At 40.0% G+C, this 12,726-nt stretch overlaps 1 protein-coding gene across 1 annotated transcript; it reads left to right on the top strand.

Annotated features, from left to right (window-relative positions):
• The first annotated feature begins 330 nt into the window (after positions 1–330).
• On the top strand, positions 331–4,987 carry LOC104898663 (auxin response factor 18). Its single transcript, XM_010685769.4, has 4 exons — positions 331–1,180; positions 1,300–2,499; positions 3,616–4,523; positions 4,614–4,987. The coding sequence occupies exons 2-4, from the start codon at positions 1,390–1,392 to the stop codon at positions 4,681–4,683; spliced, it is 2,088 nt and encodes a 695-aa protein (XP_010684071.1). The 5' UTR covers positions 331–1,180; positions 1,300–1,389; the 3' UTR covers positions 4,684–4,987.
• The last annotated feature ends 7,739 nt before the right edge of the window (positions 4,988–12,726 follow it).

Here is a 12,726-nt window from a genome sequence, read left to right as displayed (position 1 = left end):
TTCAATTATCAATGGGTAAAAATTATAAAAAGTTAATATTAAAAAAAATATATTGAGACGAATCTAACAAGATTTCATATATTTTTCCTAAAATATAAATCACCAAAGATAATTAAAGTATAAAATATACATAATAAACACTATGCAAATTGTGCGACTATTTTTAATGGAGGGTGTATAATTTAAGACTTGAAGTTATTATGTATGGAAGAGTGTATAAAAGCAATTGGGCATATAAATATTTTGAGAGACATGGACTAAAACTAAATTAAAAAAATAATAGAAGTACCACTTTGTAGTTACCCAAATAAATAAAAAAAAGAGAAGTTTTATACAACTGTGCTGAGTGTTGCTGCAGCTATTTGGACTCTTTTGTTCCTCTGTCTTCCTTTTTCCATGATCCAAAGCTTCCATTTGAATGAATCTTCCCAACTTCTAGAGAGAGAAACCCCACTTTTAGAGGAGAGAGAAACCCACAACCCAGAGGAGGAGAGAGAAACTTACACACACAAAATTTTAACCCCTGTCGGTAGAGAGAGAAAGAGATTAGGATTTCATGAAATGAAATTAAGGTTTATTTCTTTCTTTGGTATGAATTCCAAGGATTTTTCAGAGAAATCTTCATTTTAATGGAGTTTTTCTCTTCTATTTTCTCCTACCACTGCAAAGTTATGTTGTTACAAGCATTCTATTGAAGTCGGAAATACCAAAAATTAAAGAGCAAATTATGTGCAGATCTTGCACTTTTCTTAAGGTTATCAGTGGAATTATTTCCTTCTCATCTCTCTCGTTTAGTGGAATTTGAAGCTTTTGCGCTCTAATTTGGATTTTAGCTTTCAATCACATAAACAAATTCGTTGTGCTGCGAATTTTATCTGTTGTTGGTGAGAGATTTTTCCGACCTACTGTAACTGTTACTGTTGTTGTTGCTGAAAGTGTGACATATACTTCGGTTTGATTAATTTGGAGAGGATTAATGGTGGAATTTGTCGGCAATGCTTAAGTTTTTTTTTTGGTCAAACTTTTTGAAGTGTTGTTTGAGGATGGTTTTTGGTTCTAGAGAAGGTTCCTGTGCTATTGTTTAATTTTCTGGATTTTTCGAGTTTCTGGAGAAAGAGATATTTACGGCGAATTCGAGTTTTTTCAAAGGAATTTCCCATTCATGACATGCCTATATGAGGTAAGAATTTATTTGCTGTGAAAATAGAAGTCGTTTAGATGATTGCTTTGTTTTTTTTTTCTTTTAAATGGTATGTATGTGATCAGATGTATAATGTTTTGATTTTTATGTATTGACAGAAAAAATTGATTAAGAAGTGTTTTATAAGGAGGTGTTGTTGTGGGTTAGATTTTGCTTGAGTAGTGTTTTTTTGGTGTTGGAATATTGCCATGATTACCTTTATGGATCCGAAGGAGAAAATAAAAGAAGGGGATAATTGTTTAGATTCTCAATTATGGCATGCTTGTGCTGGAGGAATGGTGCAAATGCCGCCGGTAAATACCAAGGTATTTTATTTTCTTCAAGGTCATATTGAACATGCTAATGGAAATGTGGATTTTAGGAGTTTCCCACGAATTCCGGCTTATGTTCAATGTAGAGTTGAGGATATAAGATACTTGGCTGACCAGGAGACGGATGAAGTTTATGCGAAAATTCGATTGATTCCTGTTGCTAATGAGCTTGATTATAGTGATGAAGATATAGGAGTTCATGGTACTGAAGTGCAAGAGAATAAGCCTGCTTCGTTTGCTAAAACTTTGACTCAGTCGGACGCGAATAATGGGGGAGGGTTCTCTGTTCCTCGCTATTGTGCGGAAACAATCTTTCCGCGATTAGATTATTCAGCAGATCCACCTGTTCAGAACATTCTTGCAAAGGATGTTCATGGTGAGCCCTGGAAATTTAGGCATATATATCGAGGCACTCCAAGGCGCCACTTGTTAACTACGGGCTGGAGTACGTTTGTTAATGCTAAGAAGCTAATTGCTGGAGATTCCATTGTGTTTTTAAGGGCTGAAAATGGGGACTTATGTGTTGGGATCCGGAGAGCAAAGAGGGGACTCGGAGGTGGACTTGATTCGACTTCGGGATGGAATCCAGGATCAACCGTTTTGAACTATGGTGCTTTCTCAGCTTTTCTTAGAGAGGATGAAAACAGGATCACCAGAAATGGTAATGGTGTTGGTTTGAACTCAGGTGGTAATCCGTCAGCAAAGGGGAAAGTCAAAATTGAGTCTCTTATCGAAGCTGCAACCCATGCTGCTAAAGGGCAGCCCTTTGAAGTGGTTTACTACCCTCGAGCTGGTACCCCCGAGTTTGTTGTGAAGGCTGGACATGTACGGGCAGCTCTTCAAATTCGTTGGTGTTCGGGAATGAGGTTCAAGATGCCCTTTGAAACTGAAGACTCTTCACGGATAAGTTGGTTCATGGGCACTATATCCTCGGTTCAGGTTTCTGATCCTGTGCACTGGCCTGATTCACCTTGGAGGCTTCTTCAGGTAATGGATATTTTATGAAAATTGAATATTCAGGCTGTCTGTAACATTGATCCTTGCTCCTACCTTTGCTATTGGACTTTAATTTCCGTACCATGTACAACATGATGTTATTTGTACACATGATTCTAGCATTGTAGGAATGATTAATCTTAAATCCCATGCTCTTTTCACAAATATTAATCCTAGTAAACATGTCGAAGGTCCTATTTTTATTCTATAGGCTTTTCCTTCTCTTCATCTGGTTAGACTCATGTTTGAGTTTGCTAATAAATCATGCTCAAGTGAAGTAAGCTTTTAGCCTCCTAGTCTACTGCATCGCGAGATTCTAGGGATTTAGTGTGTACTTGGTGGGAATGAGTATAGTTTTCAACGACAGATAATGGCTGATGTCTTGGAACAGTTCATGATGGAATCTGGTATCATTAACCTACCCAGTTGGAAGTCTACAGCCCAACAGATTTTCAGTGATAATTGAAGTTCAAATTTGAATCCTTTGTAGATAAAATAATTTCCTTAAACATCATCTTTGAGCTGGAAGTCTTTGTTTTATTTCATATATGATATATCTGCTTTGTTTTTTCAGTGATGTATATGTTTTGTTGACTTTATAATAATTGACTCAGCCAACAACTAGCTCTTTGTTTAGTACCAGGCAGGTTGGTGTCTTTTATTGGGAATATTGAACTGGAATCCATACTAAAACAGCCACGCAAACCAGATATCTATTGAAATTCTGATAAAATTGAAATTGCCTTGTGGATTCAGACAATCTTTGTCATTCGATGATAGCATATTCCTTCTTTATCTATGCGATCCTAGTGTTTGACTTCAAACCACATAATTTACTGTCCGTAGCATATCTACATCCTTTTAGTCTACATGTCAATTTAAGCTCTGGATACAGTTGAACTTTAAGTTTTATTTATTTACCCACTTTCTTCTTTGCCTAAGAAATGATGAACCATTTTACATTTTAGCTTTGACTTGAAGTGGCCTCTTAAAACTTAAAAGAATTCATTTTGCTTAAAGTTATATCCATGTCCTGTACTGAATCATTTGGGGATGTAGTATTGTGTTTTCTGGCATTCTCCATCAACTTAGATCTCTGCTTTGCAGGTGACGTGGGATGAGCCAGATTTGCTGCAAAATGTGAAACGCGTTAGTCCATGGTTGGTGGAATTGGTTTCCAATATGCCAGCCATTCATCTGTCCCCCTTCTCACCACCCAGGAAAAAATTTAGACTTCCTCACCACCCAGATTTCCCCATGGACGGCCAACTTCCGGTCCCCACATTTCCCGGAAACTTCCTAGGGCCAAATAGCCCTTTCGGATGTTTACCCGACAATTCTCCTGCTGGCATGCAGGGAGCCAGGCATGCTCAATTCGGTCTTTCACTGTCCGATCTTCACATGAGTAAATTACAGTCGGGTCTCTTTCCAGGTGGTTTCCCAGCACTTGATCCCACTACTACACTGCCTAATAGACCCTCAAGTTCCTTAAGTTATCAGAAACCGGGCAACAATGAGAACATTTCTTGTTTGCTTACAATGGGAAACTCAAATCAATCAACAAAAAAATCTGATGTGACAAAGCCACATCATTTTGTGCTTTTTGGCAAACCAATATTAACAGAACAGCAGATGTCTCTGAGCCGTTCAGGTGAAACAGTCTCGCCAGTTCCTACAGGTAATAGTTCATCCGAAGGAAATGTGGACAAGGGAGGTAATGTTTCAGATGGTTCAGGGTCCGCCCTCAACCAGGATCGCTCTTCTTCAGAAAGACATCCATGGCTCAAGGACAACCGCCCAGAAATGGACTTGGAGCTGGAGACTGGTCACTGTAAGGTCTTCATGGAATCGGAGGATGTTGGCCGTACTCTCGAGCTAACGTTGCTTAATTCTTATGAAGAACTGTGCAGCAGGCTGGCAAACATGTTTGGTATAGAGAGTTCTGACATGCTTAACCGTGTGGTCTATAGAGACAGTGCAGGTTCATCAAAGCAAATCGGAGATGAACCTTTCAGGTGAGGGACTGAGGGTTGCTTCTGTTTTGACTTTCACATTCATAATGGTTTCTTAAGCTTCAACCATAATAAACTTTTCTGATGGTGCAGTGAATTTGCAAAAAGAGCAAAGAGGCTGACAATCTTGATGGATTCAAGCAGCGATAACATAGGAGCGTAGAGGCATGATAGAGGTGAAAATAAACACGAGTGCAATTGTACAGGTAGATCTTATGGTTGTTTCTAGGTGACCCCTTTGCGGATTGATGCAGATGTGGGAGGAGCATATTTGAGCCAATATGTGAAATCTTCACTCTAGCTATTTTCTGACCCTATAAATTTTCTTTTAAGGATTATGCATTCTGATACATTTAATTGGGGAACTTCACTGAGAAAATTGTTGCTATTTCTATCTGTTTCTATGTGCGCATTAATTTTTGTTACAGAAAGGTTTTCTACTATTACATCCATAATTCTAGAGATCATTTTGCTATTATAGAAATCATTTTGCATCTGTACTTTATCTTACTACTGTTCTTAAAGACACTAACAGCATCACATGGAATGTCTTTCAACTCTCAGGACCAAAACTCATTTGATATTAACACTTAACAGTGGTTCCCATTATTTAGGGACTCACTATTGTGAGCAACAGTAAGTTACAAAGACTTTTTTTTTTTTTTTTTTTGTCATTACGGATTGTTAGGCATAAATCTTGCAACGCATTTTCCTTTTTTCCTGCCTTTTCTCCTATCCTAAAAATAGTGTGGCTGAAATTTAGTTGTTTGTTGCCTGAAACTTTTTTAACATATATAATCGAATTTGTCTATACATAATTTTTTTATAAAAAGAAACTCTTTGCAGCTGACGATTTAATAGTAAACAAGCTACTGTATTTCTATTTTCCCTTATTCGCTCGAGCAAAGAGAGAAAAGAAGCAGTTATGAGATGAGTGATTGCACCCTTGTATTGCTACCAAATCGAATGCTACATAGCCTAATCCGTTTCAAATGTACCTACCCTTATTGATCAAGCAAGGAAAGAAGATTATGAGCTGAGGACAAATGGATAATTGCATCTCTTTTTTTGTTATAGCCCTTTTGCCAAATAGCTTAATCGGTTTCAAATGGATTTGAAACTATACTAAACCTTGTTTTATTTTACTAATCATGGATGTAAGGTTGGCGCGATATACAGTCTTAGTCTAAACACATAGAAAGAAGTCAAGAACCTCATTCAGCGATGTGGGTGTCGAGTAAAACAATTTTGGTTTTCCTTACCATGAGGCCAAGTTTAGTAATTAAATATTTATTATTTTCTATAATTTATATTAAAATATGTATGAAAAGAAAGTCATGTGAATTTCTGAAGATTGAAAATGAGATAAACATATGGATGGGAAAACATCTATCCAGACAAAATGTGTCACAAGTCTTTCGTGGCGATTAGTAACCCAAGTAAATGATTGATCACTGTTGCTGATCACATACATTACTGCTCATCAAATTGACAAGACAAAATAAGCAATATTTTTGTTTTTGTTTGTCAGATTGCAACAAAACAAAATTCCCACATAAAATAAAATAATAAAAAATTAAAAAAATTAACTAGTATACTTTGTCGAGACATTGAACATATTTCCATTTAATCAAATTTAGTCGGTCATAAAACTCTGAGTTAAGCAGGGAATTTTCTAGAATTCTTGATGAAAAACAAAAATACTTTGGTATTTTGTAAATTTAGAACTGGCAAAATTTTGTTTTCTGGCTGCTAAGAGTGGAAAATGGCGTGGAGTAAAGAGATTGTTGTTGTGTACAAAAAAGACAAAAAAATCCTCTTTATTACTTGAAGAGAGGAAATAGAGAGAAAAAAGAAAGAGGGGGTAAAAGGTAAAACTATAAAGTGGAGAGAAAGCCGTGGAAGGGCAAAAAAAAAAAAAGGTGTCACAGAAAGACCGTGACGAGCCTAACATTTGCTGACACATTGGAAGTTGCGATTTCAACATCATGTCTTTCGTTTGTTGCCCACCTTCCTCGCAAATGTGTTAAACCTTCCTTACCATCATTATTAGGCTTTTTTTTTCATTGTCTTGAGTGTATTTGTGTTTTTTGATTTTTAAGTAGGTGATCAGTGTTTTTAGTAAGATTGTAAATTTGAGGGTAGGGGCATCAATCTCTAATTACACTTCCTTTAGTTTTTATAAGTTAAAATATTTACATTAAGTTATTATACTTTCTTTTTCAAGATAGAATGGAAAGACTTATATTGAATTATTTTTTATTTATTATGTTTTCTCTCTATCTCTCTTATGAGTGTTTAGTAGAAAGCGTGTTTCGTCTTGAAGTAAAAGTCAATAAATTTTTCATTTCTATGTGACGATCTTCAGTAAAAGTTGGATTTTATACATGTAGTATCGAAACGATTGTCCTTGTATTCATTACATATACACACAATTATGTCTACCCATTTAAGCATTTGATGAGCCATTAGTAACATTAGTCATAAACTGAATTTCTTAATTAAAGCCTTGCTACGGTTAAAATTTGTAAGGCATGAGTAATGTTGTGATGCCCAAAAAGTAACATCCGGATGACATATATGTAACGTCATGACGCCTGGAGAGTAACGTCCGAATGACAAATGAGTAAGGTCGTGACGCTTGGAAAGTAACGTGCGGACTACAAATGAGTAATGTCACGCCACCTTAATAGTAATGTTGTGAGCCAAGAAAGTGATGTTGCGTCACCAAGAAAATGATGTTGTGTTGCCAAGAGAGTGATGTCTCGACGAAAGGTGAGTGGTGTTGCGACGCCGGAATGTCGGCAATTGATGTCCAACTAAATAACAAACTTACAAGAAATCTCTAAATATTAGGATGCGGTTACCAGCATCAAAAGAAAGCCAAAAGTCGTTCCTATATTTGTGGAATCGTAATATTCCACTCACTTGAATATTTAAATGATACATGGGATAGATGATTACTTGGCAGCCAAGGTCAAAACAGTTGGAGAAAATCAAGGAGCCAATAAAGGAACTCATAACTGATCACTCTATGTGACACCTACAATGCTGACCAACGCGACAGATCTGGTTAGCCGAAGCGAAGGAGCAATAGACCAGACGAAGTTGTTGCAGCAACCCGATAATCAAGGAAACACTTAATGTTATCCTAGAATGAGTCAACATAATGTATATTACTTGGAGTAGTCCACAAACAACAAGAGGACTAAGTCATGGGTACAACCACTATGTTCTAAATTATAGGAGACGTATGTCTTTAGCCAACCACTTACAACCACTCGAAGAGTTATAAAAGCAGAACAACTCAGAATTATTCAGCATGAATGGAGAACATACAACCTACGATAGATTCGTCATCAAAGGTCTGCCTCACTTAAGCACTTTTCACCTCACATATTACTATGATAAATAAAAGTACCTATGTCTCCTCAAAGATACTCTTTTATATCTTTTCTCTTATTCAAATACTTAAACTTATCAATGATTAACATCATATAAACATTTAATTGTACATGTATTTAACGTGGCTTTAACGCCGACATTATAGTAGATTGGTGGACACATAAACCACCCGCGATTTTTACCCATCTTTATTGAGTTTTTCACATCACCATGTCTTGTCTTCTCTATATTTATTTTGTCATTTAAATCTGTCATTTATTTTATGGTTTTAATCTAGTTCTCGATGTCCCAACAAAATATTATCCCTTAGACGGTTTTTGACACAAACAATAGGGTGCCTACTAACAGGTATGCAAGCTTAAGAAATCCATTTATGGATCAAGGCAAGAATCTAGAAGTTAGGGATATATGTTTTGATAAAGTAGTTAGTACATTTGGCTTTATCAAGAATACATACGAATCTTGCGTACACAAGAAGGTAAGTGGGAGTAACATTGTATTCCTAGGATTGTATGTTGATGATAAATTGCTTATTGGAAATAACATTCCTGGTTTGCATATACGTAAAGGATTAGCTTGGGAAGTGTTTATCAATGGACTTCGGTAAAGTACTTTACATTTTGGGCATCAAGATCTATAGGAATAGATCTAGGAAGATGATTGGACAAAATCACTTACATTGATAAGGTGGGTGTGTGTTTAATATGATGGACACCAAAAAGGGATATCTACCCATGTCTTATGGCATGGTTTTTAACAAGACTTAGTATCCTAAAAGGCCTGATGAGCGTAAGGGAATGAGTGACATCCCATATGCTTCGTTTATTGGATTTTAATCATGTATGCTATGATATTTACTAGGTTAGATGTGTCGTATGCACTAAGTGCTACGAGCATATACCAGTCAGACTCAGGTTAACTCTCAGAGGACCCTGAACTTGAATGCCAGGCACATCAAAGAAGAAAATCGAAAGCGCAGGATGGACCAAGATGCTCGGAACATACTCAACAAGAAGAGAGAGGGGCGGGAAAAGACACACCAGGAGGAACAAGCTCATTCTCGGACACCGCAGAGGGAACGAGAAAGGTCCCTTGTCGGGTTTAAGAGAACAAGGCACGGAGATGAAGAGGACTCGGGCCCCCCCCGGGACAAGACCCTCATTTTGGTAAACCGAGGAGTGCTCGATTTCATGACCCTTTTCAGTCGAGAGATCATGGATGTCCCTAACCCGGGAAAGATCAAGGTCCCCTCCATCGAGCAATACTCAAGTAGCAGCGACCCCGAAGACCACATGGCGGCCTACAAAGCCCAAATGAGTGTACAGACGGGATGTAAGGCCACTTGGTGTCGCTACTTCCTGACAACCCTCAAAGGGTGGACGGTCAGTTGGTTCTCGGGCTTGTCACCCGGCATCATCACCAACTTCTCCGTATGGAAGCATTGTTTCACCAACATTTCATCGCTGAACGAAGACACAAGAAGACCGACATCCATTTAATGTCCATCAAACAACAAGAGCATGAGGGTCTAGCTGATTATATCAAGAGATTTAATGAAGAATCGTTGAAGATTTCGGATCTTCAAGACGGGGTAGCATTTACTGCCCTAATGTCGGGACTCTGGCCGGGTAAATTCAGATGGTCCCTCGTAGAAAATGAAGTCATTACTTTCACTAAGGCCATGAGTCGGGATCAAAAGTTCATCCAAGCCTCCAATATATGCAAGCCTGTCGGGGAGAAATCTAAGAAGAAGAAAGAAGAGGTCCCTTACCGGGAATCTTTCAAAAATGCGAGGAACACCCAACAGCTACTCCCGAATGTTGCAGATAATGGGAACGACCCTCGCTTCAACAGGAACAAGTAAGAGATCTATCTAGATCTTAAGCACAAGTCAGTATTGCCCATTCCTCCCCCATAAGAACCTCAAAGGACAGGCGAGATCAGAGGCTATGGTGCGAGTACCACCGGGAGTGTGGTCATACCACCAAAGATTGTCGGGAGTTGAAGAAGACCTTGGATCATTTGGGTGATCAAGGAAAGCTGAACATGTACATCAAGCATTCCTGAGAGGAGAAGGGAAAGGAGAAGGAAGAAAGGAATGACAATGATAACACCGAGGGCTGTATCGGTGTCATAGCGGGGGGCCACGCCTCGGGTGGAGCGACTAGCCGAGCTCGGAAAGCTCATTTTCAATCAATAAAGCAACACGTTTTAGAATTAGAACCATCAAAGGCGGGATGTCCTGTGATGACGTTCGAGGAGCCTGGCCTACACATACACCCCCCATGACGACCCTTTGGTCATAATGATGAAAATCGCCAATTCTCGGGTCAAGAGTATCCTTGTCGACAACGGGTCTTCAGCAGACATTATCATCCTTGTCTGTTTACTCAAGTTGAAATATAACGAGAAATATGTGATCCCCACTCGCCAGCCGCTGATAGGTTTCGGAGGCGGATCTGTCTATCCTCTCGGGTAAGTGAAGTTGGCCGTGAGGCTCGGGGAGAGAGGAAAGGGGATGGGTCTACCAATTGACTTCCTAATAGTCGATACACTGCTACCTTACAACGCCATCATGAGCAGGCCCACGATGAACAAGATAAAGGCGACCATCTCAGTATATCAATTGCTCTTACAATATGAAACAGACGAAGGGCATGTCGGGAAGATCTACGGGGACCAACAGACGGTCTGGGAGTGTTATACCAACAACTTCAAAACTAACGTGCCATAAGAGCATCCCTAGAAGAGAAAAAGAGAAGAGCAAGCCAACTCCCCTACTGGCCTCGGGGTTTACATCTATGAGAGCCCCAAGTCCTACGAACGACTCCGACCAGTAGAGGAAGTTAAAGAAGAGGTAGTGGATCAGGAAGCCGGGCATACATTGAGAATTGGCACCTACCTCAACCCCAAGATTAGAAAAGAGCTACTTCAAACCTTGAAAGATTTCAAGGACGACATGATCGTCAAGAGTAAGAGAAGGACAAAACATGTGAGCGACCTCAAAGAAACGTTAACAACCCTGAGAAATTACGGCATGAAACTGAACCCCAATAAGTGTGTGTTCGGGGTGAAAGGAGGTAAGTGCCTAGGATTTCTGGTGGATGAAAGGGTTATCAAGGCCAACCCGACAAGATCGATGCTATCCTGAACATGTCATCACCACGAAATGTCAGGGAAGTATAGAGGTTAACAGGGTGCCTCGCAGCATTGGGCCGCTTCCTATCCTGGTCAGCCGATAAAAGCTTGCTCTTCTTCAGAGCCTAGAAAAGGAAAGAGTTCGAATGGGATAGTGAAACAGAAGAAGCCTTCCAACTGCTGAAGCAGCACTTGGCGAAACTACCTAAGCTCATATCCCCCTTGCCGGGGGAAACCCTTTATGTGTATCTCTCGGTGTCAGAACATGCCCTCAGCGCGGTGCTGGTAGCTGAAAGAAAAGGAACCCAACACGCTGTCCATTTCATCAGGCACGCCTATAGGGGAGTAGAAGCGACATATAGCCAAACAGAAAATATTGTGTTTGCATTGATAATGGCGAGTAGGAAGTTGACGCCATATTTCCAAGCACACCCCATCAAAGTCCTTACCAGACAACCCATCAGGAAGATGATCGAGAACAAGAATCACTCAACTAGAATGACCGAGTGGGTTGACCGGCTGGCCGACTTCGGGTTGGAGTATGAGCCTCGGAGAGCCATCAAGGCTCAGGCCTTGGCAGATTTCATTAGCGAGTGATGTTCTCGACCGTCCGACATCGAAGTAAGGGACTCGTAGGAGTTACAAATTGATGGCTCTGCTACTAAGTCGGGCAGTGGGGCCGTACTGGTCATTATACCCTCTTTCGGGGAAAAAATGGAATATGTTGTGAAGTTCAATTTCTTAGCCTTAAACAACGAGGCCGAATATGAATCGCTGATTCTGGGCCTACAAATTTGCATCAACGCGGGGGATCAAAACATATTGGCAAAGTCGGACTCTCATCTTATTGCGGGACAGGTCTCTAGGGAGTATGAAGCTAAAGAGGATAACATGAGGATGTACCTCAACAAGATCCAGGAACTAACCAAGAAGCTGACTTCTTTCAGTATTTAGCATTTTCCCCGATATGAGAATCAATAGGACGATGCCCTGGCATGCATGGCCAGTTCAGCAGAAGGGTTGACTCCTCGAAGTATAATCTGGGAAGTTCTAAATCAACCAAGTATCAACTCTTTACAAGTACACACTCTCAACCGCACCAACATGTGGATGGAAGAACTAATCGGGTATCTCCGGGATGGGCTACTACCCCTGGACGAGAAAAAGGCTGATGCCCTCAAGAGACAGACGGGGTGGTTTATCTGGCACGAGGGTAATTTATACAAGAAATCTTATATGCACCCACTGCTTAAGTGTGTAACTCCTTGCGAAGGAAACTACATTCTGAGGGAGATACACGAGGGAGCTTGCAGCAGCCACCAAGGCGCTAGGACAATAGCGGGGAAGGCTCTGAGAACCGGATACTACTAGCCCACCTTGAAACACGATGCGGACATCCTGGTCAAAAAGTGCCCTAATTGCTTCATGGGGACATTTCTCGGGCCCCGACTAATCCTTTGACTACCATTCAGGCGGTCCTACCATTCGATAGGTGGGGAATGGATCTGATAGGCCCCTTCCCAGCAGCCTCGGGGCAAAGGAGATTTCTGTTGGTAGCCATCAATTACTTCACTAAGTGGGTCGAAGCGGAACCATTAGCGTCCATAACAGACAAACAAGTGCAGAACTTCATTTGGAAAAACCTTATCACTCGTTTCGGGGT

The sequence above is a fragment of the Beta vulgaris genome, chromosome 7 (assembly GCF_026745355.1).
Source record: "Beta vulgaris subsp. vulgaris cultivar EL10 chromosome 7, EL10.2, whole genome shotgun sequence".
NCBI classification, from domain to species: domain Eukaryota; kingdom Viridiplantae; phylum Streptophyta; class Magnoliopsida; order Caryophyllales; family Amaranthaceae; genus Beta; species Beta vulgaris.
Note: the sequence above shows the minus strand (reverse complement) of the source record. Positions and strands in the feature narration are given on the sequence as shown.